Source organism: Canis lupus, chromosome 20, assembly GCF_048164855.1.
Source record: "Canis lupus baileyi chromosome 20, mCanLup2.hap1, whole genome shotgun sequence".
NCBI lineage: Eukaryota > Metazoa > Chordata > Mammalia > Carnivora > Canidae > Canis > Canis lupus.
In genome coordinates, this window is record NC_132857.1 from 10,568,353 (window position 1) to 10,588,145 (window position 19,793).

Sequence of the window (19,793 nt, forward strand, 5' to 3'; positions counted from 1 at the left end):
TCAGATAAATTGCCTGTAGCCATAGTTATCTTGTACTATCAATAATCTCCTGTCCCTGCCTATAATCATGTATAACAATGGATCTCCATTTATGCTCATGTTTAACTACCTCATATTTACTTAATTTTTTACATATATTGTAAATTTATGTAATTCCAACAGACTATTGGAAAAAATATACTAGTGAAATCAGCAGTTGGCATTAGTGAAACATGAGGCTCAAGGAGTTTTTTTTTAAAGATTTATGTACTTATTTGAGAGAGCATGCACACATGCACACACACTTGCGAGTGGGGGAAGGGCAGAGAGAAGGGGAGGAGGAGAATTTCAAGCACACTTCCCACCGCAGGTCTCTCCATCCCAGGACCCTGAGATCATGACTTGAGCCAAAATCAAGAGTTAGATGCCAGCCAGGCACTTTGAGGCTTAAGGAGGTTTTAAAGAAAAAGTGATCGATCAGAAAAAATATTAAAAGGACAAATAGAGTTAAGAACAGAATAAAAAGTACATGGAAATTTCCGAATTTTGCAAGATGATGATTAGGAGTGAAAATGGTGAGGTTTGGGAGTTTTTGATTATTTGCTTTGGCATTAAGAGATTATTATAATTATATTGATTTTGTAAGTCAGGAGGATACCTATCTAGATAACTAAAGAGAAGAAAACAACAACAACAACAACAAAAAAAACTTGCTTTCTTAGCTTTAGGATGTTCCACTTGTTGATTCATTGATGTAGTCTATAAGTACCTACGGGTGTTTACTTTGCTCCAAACAAAATGTTGGGATTTGAGACTAAAATGAATACACATGGATTCTGCTCTTAAAAGATTTAACAATCCAATGGTAGAGGCAATTTTTTTTACAAGGTATTTTAAAAACAGCAATCCTGTATAAAAATCTAGAAGTTAATAAGAAGAATGTATATCTGTTTTTGTCTGGAAAGGCTCCTTATTCAAGGAAAAATGAGTTGAATGTTGATTAATGATAAGAGATGGCCAAACTCATGTGTTGGGCTGTGGTTTTGTATATGAGAGAGCATTCCAGAGGGAAAATAGAATGTGTCAAAGCACAAGGACCTGGGGAAAATGGTGAATGGAGAAGCTGATAATCATTGAATGACATGAAGCAAAAACTGTAGGCAGGGTTTCAACGTAAAAACAAAACTAAAAAACCTTTTAAAGTTAGTGAACATCATTGTGGCCACAACAGAGAGCTTCTTAAAATTTTTAGAGGAGACTACTGAAGTCAAACGTCTATAAATCTGAATTAATATGCCACTTGACAGTAGAAGCCCGTGGAAAACAGAGGAGTCTTCATTAATTTTGGTGAGCTGGGCAGAAAGGACTGGGTTTGAGGCATACAAAAGAAAGTGCACCTGTGTCTCTTCACAGAGCCCAGCAAAGCTACTAGGGTTTATCCTTCACATATCTGGAAATAGTTTGTATTCCATCACCCCAAATCTTCAAAATGTAACAAAATATTTTGCAATCAAATGATTACCAGGGTGTTTTGGAGCTCATAACCCAATACTTAGGATAATTGTGAGAGAAAAAAATGGTAAAAGGAGCAGCTCAAAGAAATGATTCTGTCCCAAATCTCAAGCCTCAAGTACTATCAACAGCAAAAGCGAGGTAAAACGCATAGAAAAAATTTTCCCCACACATTTTAAAAAAGAAAAAATAAGGCAGATAATGATCATAGGCTAACATTAAATTTACTTTATAACTGTGAAACTGAATTTTTCTAAAATAAGATATAGCTTCTTGTTTATTCTTTCACAGAGAGACACAAGTAAATCTCATCCTGGGAACATCTGGTCGCCAATTCACAGAAATAGTGAAGACACAGGGACAATTTTAATTATGGCATTTAAAACAACATTTTTAAAGTGATTAATGGTCACATGCATTTGATCAAATCTTTCCTATCGAAAAATAACTCCAGCCTACTTGTATTTTCAGTTATCACCCTTCCTTACATCAACTTTTCACTTCCAAAAATCTTAATTTAATAACGTACACATTTTATAGTCTCACAATTCATCGTGAGACTGTAAAAAATTTCATACTTTCGATATATATTTTAGGCGTAGTATTTTATCTCTCTCCATCTTTTTTTTTTTTTTTAATTTTTTTTATTTATTTATGATAGTCACACATAGAGAGAGAGAGAGAGGCAGAGACACAGGCAGAGAGAGAAGCAGGCTCCATGCACCGGGAGCCCGATGTGGGATTCGATCCCGGGTCTCCAGGATCGCGCCCTGGGCCAAAGGCAGGCGCCAAACCGCTGCGCCACCCAGGGATCCCTATCTCTCTCCATCTTATTGAAATGTACTTTCAAGGGTATTCCTAGTTGGTTATTAGTTTTCCTTTTAAAAATGTATTTTATTTAAATTCAATTTGCCAACATGTAGTATGGTTATTAGTTTTCCAATCAAAATGTATTCTCTTCTGCGCACCTTGGTGGCTCAGTTGGTTGAGCAACTTGTTTTTGGCTCAGGTCATGATTTCAGGGTGATGAGATCGGGCCCTGGTAGTCCCTCTCTCTCTGCTCCTCCAATCTGGCTCTTTCTCTCTCAAATAAATAAATAAAATCTTTAAAATAAATAAAGTCTTCCAGCACATGAACTTCAGTAGTAGTATAATGGGGGTGGGGGGGGAATCTTTTCCCAATCATTCAGTTTGAAGATTTTGGAACCATCCTGGATAACTACTTTGTCTTTTATTGCTACGTTTAGAATTCTAATATTTTCCTTACTTTTTTAATTCTCTAATAGTAATCCCTTCATTGCCATTCTCCACAAGCCTCTTATTGCCACAAAGCCTGACAACTGCAATAACGCTCTGTTGACAAAAACAAAACCAAAAACACAACCAACACATCTTTGCAGACTCCTTTCTGAATAGCGTCCAGTTTTTTTTAAGTCTGGGATTCAAATAGCGAATGGGACACAATTAAACGCTTCCTCTAGAATCAGGTGGTCTCAAATAAAAGCTTATCTCTCCCTCATTGGCCATCAGACCATTGACAAGTTACTGGACATCTTTTTTTAAATTTTATAATCTGTAAATGGGTCAAAATACTTATTTCTTTTTGTTATTGTAAGGCTTATATGGATTAATATCTGAGAAACTCTTAGATTCCTTAGTACTAGGCTGATAATAAGTGCTTAACAATTGTTCGCTACCATTACTATTGGTTTTATTATTTAAAATGAATCTTAGTCTATCCAAAACATAACTTTCAACTTTAACTTCCACTATTCCCCTTAGATTTATGTTATAGATTCGATAACTTGGAGTATTCACTTCTTCCTATGTATCTCTCTCGTTTCACACTTTTGTTCATCGAATTCTATACTCCATGGAATGCCCTTTTCTGTATCAGTAAAAATCATTCAGATAGTTCTCCAATAAAGGACCTAAAGTACAGTTCTCTAAATCCTTCCTTGGTTACACTCTAAGAGATCTTTTCCAAACATAGCCAAAGATATTTATATAAAAAAGAAAATATCTTGTTTATCTGTTAATGAGATGAGAAACTTAAAGTAGAACCATTGAAAAACAGTGCATTTTGAGAAGAGAGAAAATGCTTAATTGCAGTTGACACTGCAATTTCTTTCACAGATATGTAAATGAAAAAAACAATTAAATCTGTTTTAAAATTTGATTTTTTTCCCTATAGTTGGGCAACAGTACTATTAAATGGAGGAAATTTCACCATTTTAAAAAAATGAGAAATGTTTGTTTTCATATTAGGCACATAAAAAGAAGAATATATAATGCTGAATTGTAAATTTACAATTGTAAATTGTAACTAAAACTTAGTCGTTAGGTTTGTTGTTATTCAGGCAAAATAGTGATAAACATGCAAAACCGACCTGGAAGGAAGGAGACAGAAAACACATGCAATCATAAAATCCTGAACAGTAGAACAGTACACAATGGGCCCAACGAATAAACCAGACACAGAAAGTAAAGTTTGGGTAGTTTTTCAGGCATTTTTCAAATGAGCTTGTGACATCATTTGCTAGTTCTACGTGACTTTTAAAGACAAAGTTACAAAAACAGAAATAAAGATGCTGACTGAAAGAATTAGGTTTATCAGACAGCGGGATCTTAGTGAAGAAAAAGAAGCAAGAAAACATTTGAGCTTCTGCAGGTTCAAATACTGATGGAGGCAGAGATATCTTTCGTCTATCTTATAGAAAGATTCAATTTTCACATAGTAACAGGTTGTTTTCACTCTGTGTGATGATCTTTGGGCATCTGGGTCTCCCACACAAGGGTAGCAGAACTCTTTGGAATTCACAGTGTCCTAAGGCCAGAGCCCACTCTATTGTGCCAGTACAATTGTCACAATGCAGATTATGTCAAATTAGATATGGGCATCTATTTGTATCAGTTAACAATTTTTGGGGGGCCTGAAGAAATATAAATTCTTTACTTTCAAATATGTGCTGCTTCTTATACTAAAATAAGAATTTGTCATTTCAAATGTGTATGCTTTGTCAGATTATTTTTGCCATTTGTCGTACCTAATCAAATATCTTTAGTCATTGTTAATGCACAAATAAAGTAAGAAGAATGTGAAATTAAAAAAAATATATAATTGTGCTTTGTGACTAACATCACCATAAAATGAATACAATCTAGTCTTTGCTGGGCATTATACCTTTGGTTCTGTTCGATCGGTTTCACTGGTTTCACAGATGAAAAAGAAAAATAGGGATACAGAACTTTTAAAACATATGTATTATGTGAAAGAATATATACTGCAGATGTAAAATAGTGATATATCGTGAAAAGAACATTTGGAGTCTGATTTTTCTCTGGGAGTAAAAGAAAGCATAATTAGTTCTATTTAAGCTAGAATTTTAATTTTCTCCATACACAGGCTGATGTCATTGTTCCAATTTTAACTGAATATATGGTTGCCGTGAACACTTAATGAGTGCTTCCTTTGGGCCAGGAACTCAATGCTTTAGATGTGTTAAATAATTTAATCTCTACAATGAGCTTTTGAGGATCTATGTCACAGATGAGGTAAATGAGTTACAGGAAGGTTAAAGAAATTACGGAGGTCACACAGCTAGGAACTGGCGGGATCAGTATTGGAACGCTGGCAGATTGGCCCTATAACCAGAACTCTTAATTATACTACATCACATCTCTGATCTGAGGACAGATATAAAGACCTACTCCTGTAATTATGTAGTAGGATGCAAGTCCAAAGGAAGTACACACATACCATAAGAACAAAATCAGAAAGTGATATTTGCTGAAATTAAAAATTCCAAGTTATCATAAAGTCAAAAATGGATAAAATCAGTGATGCTTAAGAAGATGTATCCCCAAAATAATAAGACTGGGGTATTTTTTGAGTATTTGCCAAGATCACAACCCAACTGGAAAGTAGGCTGTGCTTCATGTATATCTTAAAGGAAGTTGAGAACTTTTTGCTAGTGTTATAATATGCCTGAGGTCGGTTTATTCATTTTTTTTTTCAGAATTATCTCAAAAGATGGCTGGTAGTTGGCATGAGGTATAGGGTGGAAGGATATAAATAATTAAAAATGCTTTTGCATATTTCTAGAATGGTGCAGAGAGAGGCGACACTAAGATGATCTGATCCGAGTATGTTGATCCCCACAGAAGATACTGTATCCTTCGACTGAATGAGGATGCATGAGGCTATGTGTGATCACTAATAATGAACTTGATCTGATGCCCTTTACATTTGCAACCAAGGTTCTCAGTATTTCTGTTTTTCCCTTGGATATCTCTCAAGAGTATTTCAATTGATTCCATTATTACATTTGTATTTAAATTAAGGTATTGATCTTATTTTCACATCTGTCTGTGATGACTTCAGGAGCCATAATCATTTTCTTATATGGTTGTCCTGCAGGACATTTATGTAATCTAGTTCTAAGGCAAACAAAACTGAAAATCACTGTGCCTGGAATATATAGTAGGTGCTCAGTGATAAGTTTTCTTGAATATGGGTCACACTGTTTTTGTCAGTAGCTTGGGAAGACATGCCTAAAGCAGCTGGTTAAAAACTTTTCCTACAGCTTTAAACCACCATGGCACTACTTTAGGATAAATAATAGTATTACAAGTAATAGGACCTCTTGACATCCCTCTGAAATTAGAAAGTAACTGAGATATGAAAAACTTTGAAAGATTAATAAAGGGCATAGAGTTAAAATTAACCTCAGAGAAACATAACATGTTTTTTATAAACTACATTAAATGTTTTCATTTAAGGGGAAGATAATATTTCACCGTATTAGATATATTAGAACACCTTCTCTATAAGCTTCATGAAAACATAATTTCTATGAAGAATTCTTACAAAGCAAGCAATATAAGTTCTCAAGGATTATGTCCCTAGATCCCAGGCTCAATTGTAAATGCAAAAACTGAAAATTAAATTATTTAACATCAAGCATTTCCTAAAAATAATTCTAAGTAAGCCTGCATTAAAAAATTACCTTTCTCAGTAATTTCAATGAGTCAATATTTCGTTCTTATAATTTGAAAAATAATTATCTTCACACCATTCTATATGTAATTAAAAAATATTGATTTCCTAAATCCTTCACTTAATTCAAGTTCAAAGGAGTTAAAATTCACTCCAGTCTATCAAAGAAGGCATTTCTACGTTGCTTAATACCAAACTCCTTTGCCGCTATAAAATTAAGTATATTTATATAATCACAAAATATTCATGTATCTAAATCAAAAATTATTTCATCACCCTTGCTTGATAAAAATAACTATCACCTTATAACATTGGCTGTGTATTTATGAAATCAGTGTTTTTATTGTGTCTTATTTCATCTTTTCATGCCTATAAAATGTGCACTCGGTAATAGCTACTACTGTTATTAAATTTAGACTTAATGTTTAGCTAATACAATTTCCCATCTGATTATTTTTCTTTTCATCTTATTTTTCTTAAGTGTATAATTAATTCATGCTTCCATGTTGCCAAGCTAATGCTACATTTTAATTTACTCTCCAAAGTAACAAACCAAAATGTAATGATCATATACAGTGCTTGCTATACCTTCCAAAATAGTTAAGAAAGCACATAGTACTATTAAGTTTAAGAAATGGGCGGCTTGACCTTGTATCATTATTAATGGCTGTTTCCGTTTTTTACTTAATTGTGAGCCATTTCATGGTAGGTGACACCAAGGATTTTCCTTAAAATTCAGCAGAAGATAATATGATACCAAAAGTGGAAAATTCTTATTATAGAAAAAATAAGCCAGTTCAATAAGGATTATTTATTTGATACAGTAAGGTACTTAAAATCTATTGTCCTCTCTCTCCCTTTTATAAATTATTATTATATATAATATGGAGCCTTACATTTTTATTTGTAATGATACAATATTTTATTTTTAATAGATACAAAATGTTATATATTGCACATGTATATATATACATACATATATGTATATATGTGTGTATATATATATATATATATATATATAATATAACAGACATTTTATACTCCACTTTTGCCCTCTATACATGTCCCCAGATTTCCTTCTAAAATTATGATTTCTTAATTTCTAGTCTTGGATATTTAATTGTCTGTTACAATTCAATGTGTGAGGGGAACAAAAAAGTCTTCATAAAACCAATTTTTGTCCTTTCAAAATCCCTAAGAAATATAAGAAGTCATCAACACAGAAATAGGAAGGGAAGGACATAGCTCAAAACCTAGGCTTTATCAATTGTCTTCCCTCATCCTCCGGTAAAACTGAGCCTTATCCCTTTCACTCCCTCCTCACCAGCCCCAGTGCTGGGAAATGGGTTCTGCAGGAAATACATCTCAGAGCTAGAAAGTGCCATTCCACCAAATCACAGTTGACATATGCTGTCTACGTTGGTAGTTTGTAAAGCTCTCTAGGTATAGTGTTTCCGTATCTCTCAGGAGCAAATACCAATGTCAGGGTCAGAATATTTCCCATAATGTGTAATTTACATCTCTCAGGATGCAATATAGCTCCATTTTCTCTTTTCTGCTCTCAAGAAAGACAGATTAACTGATCGCTATCTTATCTGTGTAGTATTTGTTTAAACACTTAACATTTGTTAAGTCACCTCTCCCCCTTTCTTCTCAATTCACAGTCCCTCAATCCTTTTAAACTCTCTTCAGATATGCCATTTTCTAAAATGTTAATCTCTTTATTTTAGTAAGTGTCCCTTTAGCATCATGAATGCCAATTTGCCACAATCCTCTAACCCAGACTCAAAGAAATGAGAAATACAGACATTTCCATTTTTCTTCTCTTTCATTATAATCTGGTATTCAAATGAACATATAAATATTTGCTTCTATAAAACACCACTAAATTAACAGATTATTTTCCATCAATAAGGAGGATATAAAGACAGGTACCAAGCATTTTCTAAATGACCAGACATGCTAAGAATTCCAAAAATAGTAAGAGAAATCATGTGCAAGGAGAACACATGCTAACTAACCTGTCTTTTTAGCTTACACATTGGTTTATTTTAGGCTCTGCTGATTGCTTACCCTGTATTATCAGAGAGAATAGCTGGCTATTACACTTTAGGGAAACACATATATTATTCTATTTCATTTATTCAAATGATAGAAAATTAAAAACCCAGAAAAATTAATTTTTGGTTAGAGGCCAGGACAGTGGCACCCCCTGAGGTGGTAGTAGCTGGAAGAGGACAAAATACAGGACTTTTTGAGGTACTAGTAATGTTTTGACTACTGAACACAATACCCAGTTAATGCTGTGGTCACAGATTACACAAGTGAGCTCATTTTGTGAAAACTTGGGTTATATATACATTTGTGATTTTGTTCTTTTCTACAAGTATTTTATACTTTTATAAAAAGTTTAAAAATAAAAATAGATTGCTTTGTATGGAGCTCATTTTAATCATGAATCAAATTAGTTAAATGTAAATAGCATTAATATTTATGAGAAAATTATAAATAATAAATGTACATGTAAATATTACTTAGGAGAAAGTATGGAAATTTGAACAATTACTAGACAATGATAGTAAGAACTTTTTAAAAAAGGAATACTCTTCTTGCAGTAGTGATAAAAATAGACTTTTATCTTTAATAAACATATGCTGAAATATTAATGGATTAAGCAGTAGGATCTCTGGATTTGCTTTAAAAATCTGAGTGAAAAGAAAATGTTTTAGCATTGGATGAAACAAATTTGGCCAAGAATCGATAATTGTTTAGGCTGGAGAACATGGAGAGTTTACTACTATTCTTTCTATTTTTGTATATGCTTGAAATTAGCCATCATTTTTATGTCTAAAAGTATAATTTAGTAGAACTCTGTAGATTCTATGTAATATTGTTTTCTATTGCCATTGTTCTTATCAAAAAGACTGAGTTAACTCTAGAATCAGGACATATCTACTAAAAGATAACTAGATTTCATGATATCCAGTGTATTCATCTGATGAGATTTTCTCTGGCAAATAAACCTTAAAGCCACACCATTAGTGACTAGCAAAGGTTTATTAACAGTGGGGAAGAAAAGCACAATGATTTTTTACTAATCTTACAGTTCAGCCTCCAGATTTTCTACACACTTTCTAAGAATAAAATGACAGCAACAGTTAAACTGTAACATTAACCTTCATATCTATGGACCTATTCCTAAGGCTATTTTGCTTAAACCTACATGTGAAAAATTTTATCTTATATACACCATCAGGTGTGTACTATCAAGACAATTTATTATGTACAATTTATTATCTACTGTTGCTTTGTTGACTCAGAACTTTCTACCATGTATTGCACTGAGACAAAACCCAATGATACGTTTCGTGAGATCACAAAGAACCCCTTCACCATGGCTATTCCTTTAACCAGGGTGATTCAAAATTTAACTCAAGAAATAGATATTTGATATTGATTTCATTTATGTATTTCTCCTGGGCTTGGGTCTTTTTTATTCCCTTTTTAGTACACTTCTTGAAAACTTCAACAAAAAATACTTTTTATGAATAATGCAGTCTTTATCTAGCTTTCAGCTTAAATATAGATATTGGAATAAATATGAATCTTCAACTACTTGATGATAAACTAAGTCACTTTTCTAGTATGTGTAAAATATACCATTAAATATCCAGCACAGGTAATACTGGAATCTAGGGTAGGATTCTGGCTAATAGCAACATGAAAAGAGGAAAAAAATCCTATTTGTACAAACAGCAACAATAATATTTTCCTCAGAATACAAACATCTATTTCCCCTACAGTGTAATGGTTAATTTTGCTGTAATATGCAATGGGAACTGGGCCTCAAAAATACAACTAGTACCTTAAAAGATAAACAGACCAAAATCGATTATGTCACTTGTCTGTTTCTCAAAAAACACCATATTATTATATTTAACAGCTTCTGATAATGAAGTAGCCATTAGTTAAATAATTATGCTCTGTTTCTCCTCTGATAATTGATAAATAAAATTAAAAATTAAATTCTTCTATATGGGATGCATATAGGCACAAATGTGTCCATACAATAGACTCATGAAATAGAACACAGAAGATATGTTTAAAATTACTCATTGAACTCAATGACTTAAAAGCTGTCATTGAAAATTTTTTTTGTCATTGATAATTTAATTACTGTACAGATTATGGAAATTTTGTTGAAATTAAGTTCATTTATACTCTTTCAATCTTCACACTTAAAAGAAAGGTATCTCTAGGAGAAAGAATATGGTTATGTGCCTAGCTATAATGTTCAAACCTAATATCATATAATGTATTGATGAAAGAATCAGAAATAAAACCCAGATTTTTATCTGTGAAGTTTTCTAGCTTATAATTTCTCTTTATCTAGATCCTTTTGAACATAATTACATTTAGGTTTAAATGTTTTCAAATCCTCTATACTGTCCCACCTAAATTGATTAGATGATTAGAGGCCACTAATGCAGGATTTAGGGAGTCTTATTGGATCTTGATATAAAACTTCCAAGATTTTTATTATACTTTGGGAAACATTAAATAGACTCCCATTATGCTGAGTATAGTCCTGATTTGATAAAATTATTTAATCTTGAACAAGAACCTCACAGTCCAAAACAGTTTCCAAGCCATATTGTCCAAATGATGCTGTCTAATTCCTATTAAAAGGACTCAGAAGACGCAGACTCACCCAAAAAAAGTCTGGCACATTGAGTATTGAATAATGTTTAATGATATTTATAAGCAATTGAATTTGTATATTCCAGACTTCTTTACAATATCTTTATATCTTAATGCATTTAAATTTTGACCCACACATCTTCAGTATGATGAGGCAGGAAAAAATCCCAAGTAGATAATCCTTTTCATTGAATAATTCTATTTATATTTTAATTGATAATCTTCCTTTGTTAGGCTCACATGACGGACAAGGCTTATAAGGATTTACTTCCAATGTACAAAATAAGAAAGAGGATGGAAATGATCTGTAATATAAAATGAGGTATATAAATAATATTAATATGCTAAATGTTAGCTCAATAAAATGCAAAATATGCACAAAATAAACTGCTTTAAATAATAGATGGAGACCCACATACTAAGGAGTGTAAATAAAATACTGAATAAAGATATAAATTACTGTTACCAATTAAGTCTTCTCTCTATATCCTTAAGTATACTTTTATTTAACTACATATCTGTCAGTTCGAAAATATAATTAATAACATGCAAATAAATAATTCCTACATGAGAATTATGTAAGAAAACTAAGTGACTAAACTGATGAAAATTTATATCTATTAGCTTTACAAAGAAGTGAAAGATGAGGCCTAATCTACGAAAGCTGCTAGTAAATAAAATATGTCAAGGAAAGATTATCTCAAAGATCTGGTAAGAAAGGGGAGTATTTAAAATTCTAAAAAAGTTGACAAGTATGAAACAAATTTAACACCTCTTTAGAATATAATAGAAGTTCTTAGAATGAATCAAGAGGAGTTTTAAGTCCCCAGGTATTGAAAAACTCCATCATATTTTACAAAGCACTTTGATTAGGTGCATTTCAATATTTTGAATGCATTCACAATCTACTTCCTCTTGTAAAAACTCGTGGGTAATAGCATGAGAGAAATATAACTAATTTAAAACATATTTTAAAAATGGGAAAAAAAAGTTTGCCTAGAGATTAAAAAAATAAAACCTATGGGCAGACGTGTGTAAATGAAAGTATAATGACAGCATTAAAGATTATTTTGGTACTTTAAAAACACTCATTTAGCTATTCATTCATTTTTTAATCACATAATTATTTAGCATTTATAGTATGTACAGCTGGGTAATGAGTCTAAATAGGCCAAGAGAGTATTGGATACTAACCAGTTCCAATGCACCCAAAGACACAAATTTTGAATGACGTGATAAGTCACCGAGAAGCACTGATGTCTGAATAAGTGAAAAATAAGCTGCCTACAGAAATTGTCAGATGTATAGGTGTAAAATGAATGTTCACCTCAGAAGGATTTTTATAGATTTCACTTGAAGTCCTATTAATTGAGGTAGACCATTACTGAACAACTATACAAGAAATCAGATGATGTGATAATATTTCATTTATCTGGAGTTACAGGAAGGTTCCAGGGTGCTGCATAGCTAACTGGAGTAATGATATAAACTGTGACTAGATTATCATTTTTTTTAAAGTAAAATATCATAAAATTCAGTAAACATTAAATCTAACAGTAGATATACAGAGAATATGAACTGGGCTTGGGTTTTTTTTTTCTGGCCCTGAGTTTTCATTTATTTTCTAATCACAGAGTTCAGGTGAGTAAACTATTTTGATTGAGTTCAATTCTTAATTACTAAACAAGGGAATTTGATGAAAAATAAATGTGATGGACTAGTGTGATTCAAAGACCAGAGATTTGTCATAAGGGGATAAACTAAAAAAGTGAAAAAGTTGGGTTCACAAATCTAGAGCTATCCTTAAAAGAATGAGAGAAGCAAAAGTCTCAGAAATAGGGTATTATAAAAAATCAACACAACTTAGATAAAAAGGGAACAGAAATTAACATATGTACTAGGAAAAAAATTCTAAAAAAAGATGACCATTCATTTAGTGATGTATGGACCTATGAGACAGAAATGTCAAAAAGGCCATGGATAATAGTGTTATTTGTGGACTTTAATGTTTCATAAAGTGATGCTATGTTTATGACATTACAGGAATATATAAATCTCAGAGAAAACATATACAGGGACTCATAAATGCGAGGGTAATGTGTACCAATAAGTAAAGTTGTTTTATTTTGAATCTTATTTATGCTCTTACCACACTATCGAGTTCAACAAATTATGAAAACTCACAGAAGGCAGATTGAGATAATGAAGGGATTGAAAGTGATGTGTCTAAACAAAACATACTCTACAATTTTAATCAGCTGAAAACTTGAAGTGCACTATAGAAATAACATAGATGCCCAAAAGAATTTTCTCAAAATGAGGTTTACTGAAAAAAAATTCTAGGTAAAGTGTCTGCAATTTTTCAAGAGGAATATTTCAAAGTTCTGACATCTTTTCTTGTATTATGTTAAGACTGAGTCGAATCGAAGTTTCAAAAGGACTCAAAAAGTAGGCAAAAATAAAATTAGGTCAGGAGATAAGTAGTAATTTTTTGGCATATTGGACTAGTCAAAATGTTGTGTAATGTGAACACAGGATGGACCATGACACTTCAATAAGTGGTTCCCTACAGTCCCTTGAGTCTAGAAAATTTCATGGATTTAGAGTTTTAAAAATTTTTAGGTCAGTGTATTTTTCCATTTCATTCAATGTAATGTATTATTGTACGACCAATGAAATGAAATAAAGAATTTCATAAATAGTTTAGATGAAACTTCATTGGTTGTCTTTTAACTGTTGTCAATTCTTAGGCACTGATTATGTTTATTGACGAGAAATCAACAAGTTTCCAAATAATAAAGTTTTACACCTTAACTACTGTACTGTGTATGATTTGAGCGAAAAGATATGCTTATTTACTGACAAAAGTCATAAGCCATGATGTTTAAAATGTGAAGCCAAAATTATAAGCAAGGATGATTGCAAAAGTAATATTAAAGATACTGTTTTAACTATTGGGGTTTTCTAAATTATCTTAATATTACAGCTTTTAACAATATATTCTTGAACTTCAATTGTTTTTATGCTCCATATTGGCTGAGACTATCCAGGTTGCTTTCCGTATAATGTGTCATTTGAAAGACTGTTATTTTAAAGAATGTCTATAGTACTAAAGAAATTCTTGAGTTCTCCATGATAAAATGTGGCGTTATTTTTAAACTCCAGGTAATAATATTTTTTGTGTTTAATTTTAATATGTATCAAAGACAGAGATTATTTTTGTATTAAAAGTTAAGGTGATATTTCAGTATTTTTTTATTTTTCTAAAAAAGGTAAAGCTAAGTTAAAATTCATTAGCATTTTAAGATAATCTAAACACAGTTTTGAATACAACAATATTCCACATGTTTAATCTCTTCAATCTTTCAGTATATCCCTTTAGTTTTTAATCTGAGTATTAATCAACTACAACATTATAACGAAAATATGAGCAAGCATGCTCATAAAGTGCTCATGACTGACGAGTTTAAATAGACATTTTCAAAATTATTCCTGATTTAAAAAATTACTTCCATTTCACTAAATGCATCATGTATACTCTTCATGGATCTTTTCTTACACGTTAAAAAGAAAAAAAAAGGAAATATAGTTGTATTTGGGCATTGAAAAGAAACACAAATGACTTTTTTTTTAACATGTGTGCACACGCACTTTTGGGTAGAAGTTGGTTTCTTGCGATTTTTAATTTTAAATTTAACAACCAGAAGTATAGAAATGGGACGTTCTTGTGTATACAATGATCTCATTTGCATTATTAAGCATATTACCATTTTGTGATCATTTTATAAATGACAGTGGTAGCTTCATTAGGGTTTATTTTTAGAGCTCTACAAAAATGACTAAATACACGCTGCTTTTCTTAACATTAAATACACAGTATGTTCACTAAAGAACTAAATGCATATTCAGCAAAAGAAAACTACTACCTCAATAATTACTTAAACATTCTGATTAAAAATAAGTTGTAGGTGTCAAGTTTTCAGCTTAATTACATAAGGGGCATGCTTTTCAGTTTAGAAGATGAGAATATTTCCATTCCTGATGATAAATAATACAAGTATTAACAACTATCTCCGTGTGAATTTTCAGGGCAAAATGGTCAGGACAGGGTTTGACTTGTTGTTTATACGAACAAGTTAACCATAAAATTGACTGCGTCTATTAAATCAGAACCTTGATATAATTTTAAAGATAATTGTGAGCCTAAGATAACATTAAACACTAAAAGTTAAAGTTCTATGAAGAACTAAGGAGAGTATAAGTAAGAACAGCAAAATACTTATATTTCTGCTTATTTTTCACCCAGGTCACACTTTATCCCAAACCCTAAATTTAGAGTGGTATGAGCTGGCTAAAACAGAAAAAAAAAAAAAAAAAAAAAAAAAAGCTTTATAAAGTAATTTATTCTCCTATATCTGACTATTATGAAAACAAATCCATTTTCTTAATTAAATAACATATGAATTCTTTGATTCCTCGCAACACGCATAATGATTTTACATCACTAATGTGTGTAGACATGTAAACTAAACTTTAGGACCTTAGCATACAAATTTCATCATAGTAATTGTTAGACATTTCGATACTTTCCTTAAGTATATGTGCTCTCCTTGTATTTTATAACTTCAAAAAAGAAAGCAATACAATGGTTCATGGACAGAAGCAATTATTTGGTTCTGAAATGCTAAAATACTGTATCATGCGTGGGGTAAAGGTATTTCCAAGTAATTTGAAAAGCTGAACGCAATCTTTCATAAAAGTTTAATCATAATTGCCATCACAACGTATGTATCTAATAGCAGATCTATTTCTTTATTCATAGAACACTTGTCTACTCTTACTATCAGTGTCTAGAGTAGTAGTATTGTCCTCAATGCCTTCCATTTGTGCCTTTCATATATACATTCATAAGAGCTGAAATATATGTTCTTCAAGTTTTTTTTCTTTCCTTTCAGTATTTTTTTTCTATTTCCCTCCCAGTCCATAAATCATAAAAGAAATGATACATCTGTAATCTGCCTCGTTTTTGTTCCTAGCTTATGATTCCATGATTTTTTTTGGGTACTAGAAGATGAAAGAAAGAAGACACCATGTACTTTGGATTTGATATACAAGATAAAAGTCATCTTTTGAGTTTTTATGAGTTGCATCCTTTTCACATATTAGTTTATGTGGTTTGACCAAACTATTTAATTATCACTGGTATTTATCCGTTAACTAGAAGGAAAAGATAACTACATAGCAGAGAATAATAGGATAATTTCATTACCGAGATCCTCAAAGGAAATACACTACAGAATCTCTAAGAATTTTTATTTTCACAGTGGCTGTGTAAAATAATCCACTTAAAGAATATGGCTCCTATATTGAAAGAGCTGAGTACAATTTTTAATGTCTCCGTGTTAGAAGAACATATTTTATGTAAATAAAGAATATTGCTTTATGTATATCTTTCCATCACATAGTTCCTCTGATTCTGATCAGAGACTCTACTCCATATGAACATATTACTGAATCGTGTTGAATAGTCAAAGTCATAGCTGCACTGATTTCCTACCTTAGCCTAAAACGTGTAATGCCACTATGGAAAAAGGATTAATTGTGCGATAATGCTGACATCAATAAAAAAAAAAAAATGAAATCTCCCCGTGACTCCAGTGTCAAGAGTTGTTTTTCTATCTTAATTAAGCCCTTCAAAACACATGGAAATCAAGTACGCAAGAGAGCAATATTCAAAGGCAATAAGAAGCGCATTTGAAAAATGTTTCCAACATCAAAAGTGATGTTTGATTGTTGTCAACAACCATGTCCTGACACAGGAACCTGCCTTCCTGTTACGTATATTCATTTTTCCACAGCAAAGTGCTGCCTGCCTCCAAGAGTCACTTTTATCTTTGTTTCTGAAAACAACTTGAACTCTTCTACTGCTACTGGGCGGCATGGCAGGTTGAACTTACTCCCTCAAAGGGAATACTTTGATAAAGCCTTTTATGTAATACTTACTCAAATAGGGTGGTTTGTAAGGCGCTCGTGTATTAGACAGCAGTCCATCCAGCTCCTTCCTCTCCAGAGTGCTGTGAAGGGCCTTCTCTTTGCCAAAGGTGGAGAAAGACCTCTCTGCCCCAGGCTGGGCTTCTGGAGTTTCAAACACCTCGGTGTCTGGAACAGAGTCCATACCAGGAACGTGCAGATTGCTGCGATAATCAGCAGCCTGGCGTCCGTCGGCGGGGACAAAAGAAGGCATCCAGCACCGATCCGAGTGGCCCAGCGCTTTGCATTCCTCAGTGCAGTTGGAGAAGAGATCCATACCTGTAAGCAGAAAAAAGAGACACTGCAGATACAGGACTCACCACCGTGAAAGATGACAGGGAGCCTACAAAGTGCTGGCTGAATGGGTTCTGCCAAATTTTTCTTGCCCTTAACCTCACAGGAACCAAAAATGTCTTTGTACTGTCTTCCAAAGAGCTAGACTCTTCTAGCAAAGAGGACCCTGAGGTAGACGTTTCTAAAATTCTCAGAGTATTGGAAAGAAATTCTGGCTCTAAATTATTTAAATAGCTAGGGAAAGGGGAGTAGAAAAGGAGTGAATACTTTTAAAAATCTCTGGTGAAATTCATAACAGAGAAAAATGCAAGGCGTAAAGCTTTTCTGATCCACAATCTCTAATGATGATAAGGCATCCAACATTTTCTGTTTCTTAGAGACAAAAACAGCAGAACTATGTGATGTATAAACGATGATATTTAGATTATGGAATCTGGACATGAAACAAAAAGTGAAATTCAGCAGAAATACGGCACACATATTGACAAGCCAATAAATAAGAATGAAACATTTCAGGAGTGGCCAAGAGCATGCTTTCTTAGGTTCTCAGAAAATGACCCTAAAAGGTATATTTCAATGACATTCTGGTAGCCCATATTACGACAAACCACTTATCATTTACCACTGCAGACAAACCCAGAACAAATGACTATAATTAGTGAAACCAAGGTAATCAAGTGTAATGTGAGTCATTTGCAGATACTATTGACAAATACCTTATTACTTGTTCTATATTGGAAAACACTTGTTCTAGTAGACCTAGAACTGTTTCCCTACTAATCTGAGAATTCTAAGATTTCAAATGACATCCTCAAGTTTCATTGTTTCCCACAGATTGACCAGACTATTCCATATTATCTGATTATGACTCAAAGTTCAGTTTCTTCAGCAAAGCGTAACGATTTTTGAGCATTATAGAATACTATTAGATATTCATTTTGATAACTATCCCTACCCAGAAAAACAAGTACATAAACCCAAATCACATTTTAATATTATTCTAAACATACTAACACATTTATAGTGCATGTTTTTAAACAGGATCAATTTAAAGTAATTCAAGCATGATTATTCTGTATAAAAGAAACTTTCAAATGCATGGTATGAATTTCTTTTTTTTAATCAACAGACTAATATTTATTTAATGAACCCATTAGATTGTTTCTTCTTATAAATACCATGAGCGATTTGAACTCTTGAGTCAGTTTTAGTTTATAAATCCCTGATGGCACTGCTTTACTTGTTTGTGTGTATATGTTAACATTTGTATGTATAAAATATGGAAGATATTTTTTCAGAGTATTAATCTTCTAGATTATCCACAAGTATTTTGGAGTTCAGAACAGTTAATTATGTAAATTATGTTTAAAGAAATAAAACGAAGCTTCTTATCGTATATTAATCTCACTATATGACTTTTTTATTTTAAATTAAACTATGTATAATGCCGAGTCTGACTTTGATTATAATGTTCCATTGATAATTGTCATGCATAAGCCTCGAAATAAATTACTGATCAGTGAACTGTTGAGGAACTTAAACGTGAGCTGAAACCAGGATAAGGAACCAGACTAAGAAAGCATGTGAAACATGTCAATGCTTTTCTAGACACCAGAGTAGCTCAGTTTGTTATCCTATTTCTTCAAGGAGATATGTAGAAAGAAAAAGTGTAAGGGAAGGAAAATGTCCCTGATAAATATTGACATACTAGGTAGGTTAAAGCTATACGACCAGAAAAATGTATATTTTGAATACTGAGTGCTCCCTGTTTGCACTGTGTTAGAGAGAGAGAGAGAGAGAAAAAAAAAAGACTTTTTGGATAGATGGAACTGTTATTAAAAGTCAAACTATGATGAGCAGTTATTTGTTTGAAAATTAAATTCGTCATGTTAAATTTGAAGGTGGTGGAATTAATCTAAATACTAAGATCGAACTGTATTATTAGACCCTGAAGAAGATGGGTATGTAATGTGAAATTTGGGATTAATGCAATTTTTCTTCACATGACTGAGGAATATCATTTTAAATATACTGCATGAGACCATTGATAATCTTTCACATCTTTTCAAGTACCTGTATCCAAGGCCTCTCATATTTTTAAATATGATCATCTCTCTTATAGAAAAATTTTAATAAACTAGTCTCTCGACATTATTAAGGTATTGTTTGATTATATTAGAAGGACTTTTAGTAGAACGTTTTTTGTGCCCATTTTCTTCTCTGGAAATTAACAATTTTTTGGGTTTCAGCTTCTTTAATTATTAGAGGCTAGTTAAAA

At 32.3% G+C, this 19,793-nt stretch overlaps 1 protein-coding gene across 3 annotated transcripts in view; it reads right to left on the bottom strand.

Moving 5' to 3' along the window:
• PCDH10 (protocadherin 10) overlaps positions 1 to 19,793 on the bottom strand; it is a 61,037-nt gene that overhangs the window by 29,801 nt on the left and 11,443 nt on the right. For 2 of the 3 annotated variants that reach the window (XM_072788382.1, XM_072788384.1), the window contains exon 4: positions 17,195 to 17,500. In XM_072788382.1, coding sequence (XP_072644483.1) covers positions 17,195 to 17,500 — 306 coding nt within the window. Of the gene's footprint in view, positions 1 to 11,220; positions 11,497 to 17,194; positions 17,501 to 19,793 lie in introns of those variants that run through there. The other variant, XM_072788383.1, reaches the window with a different exon arrangement.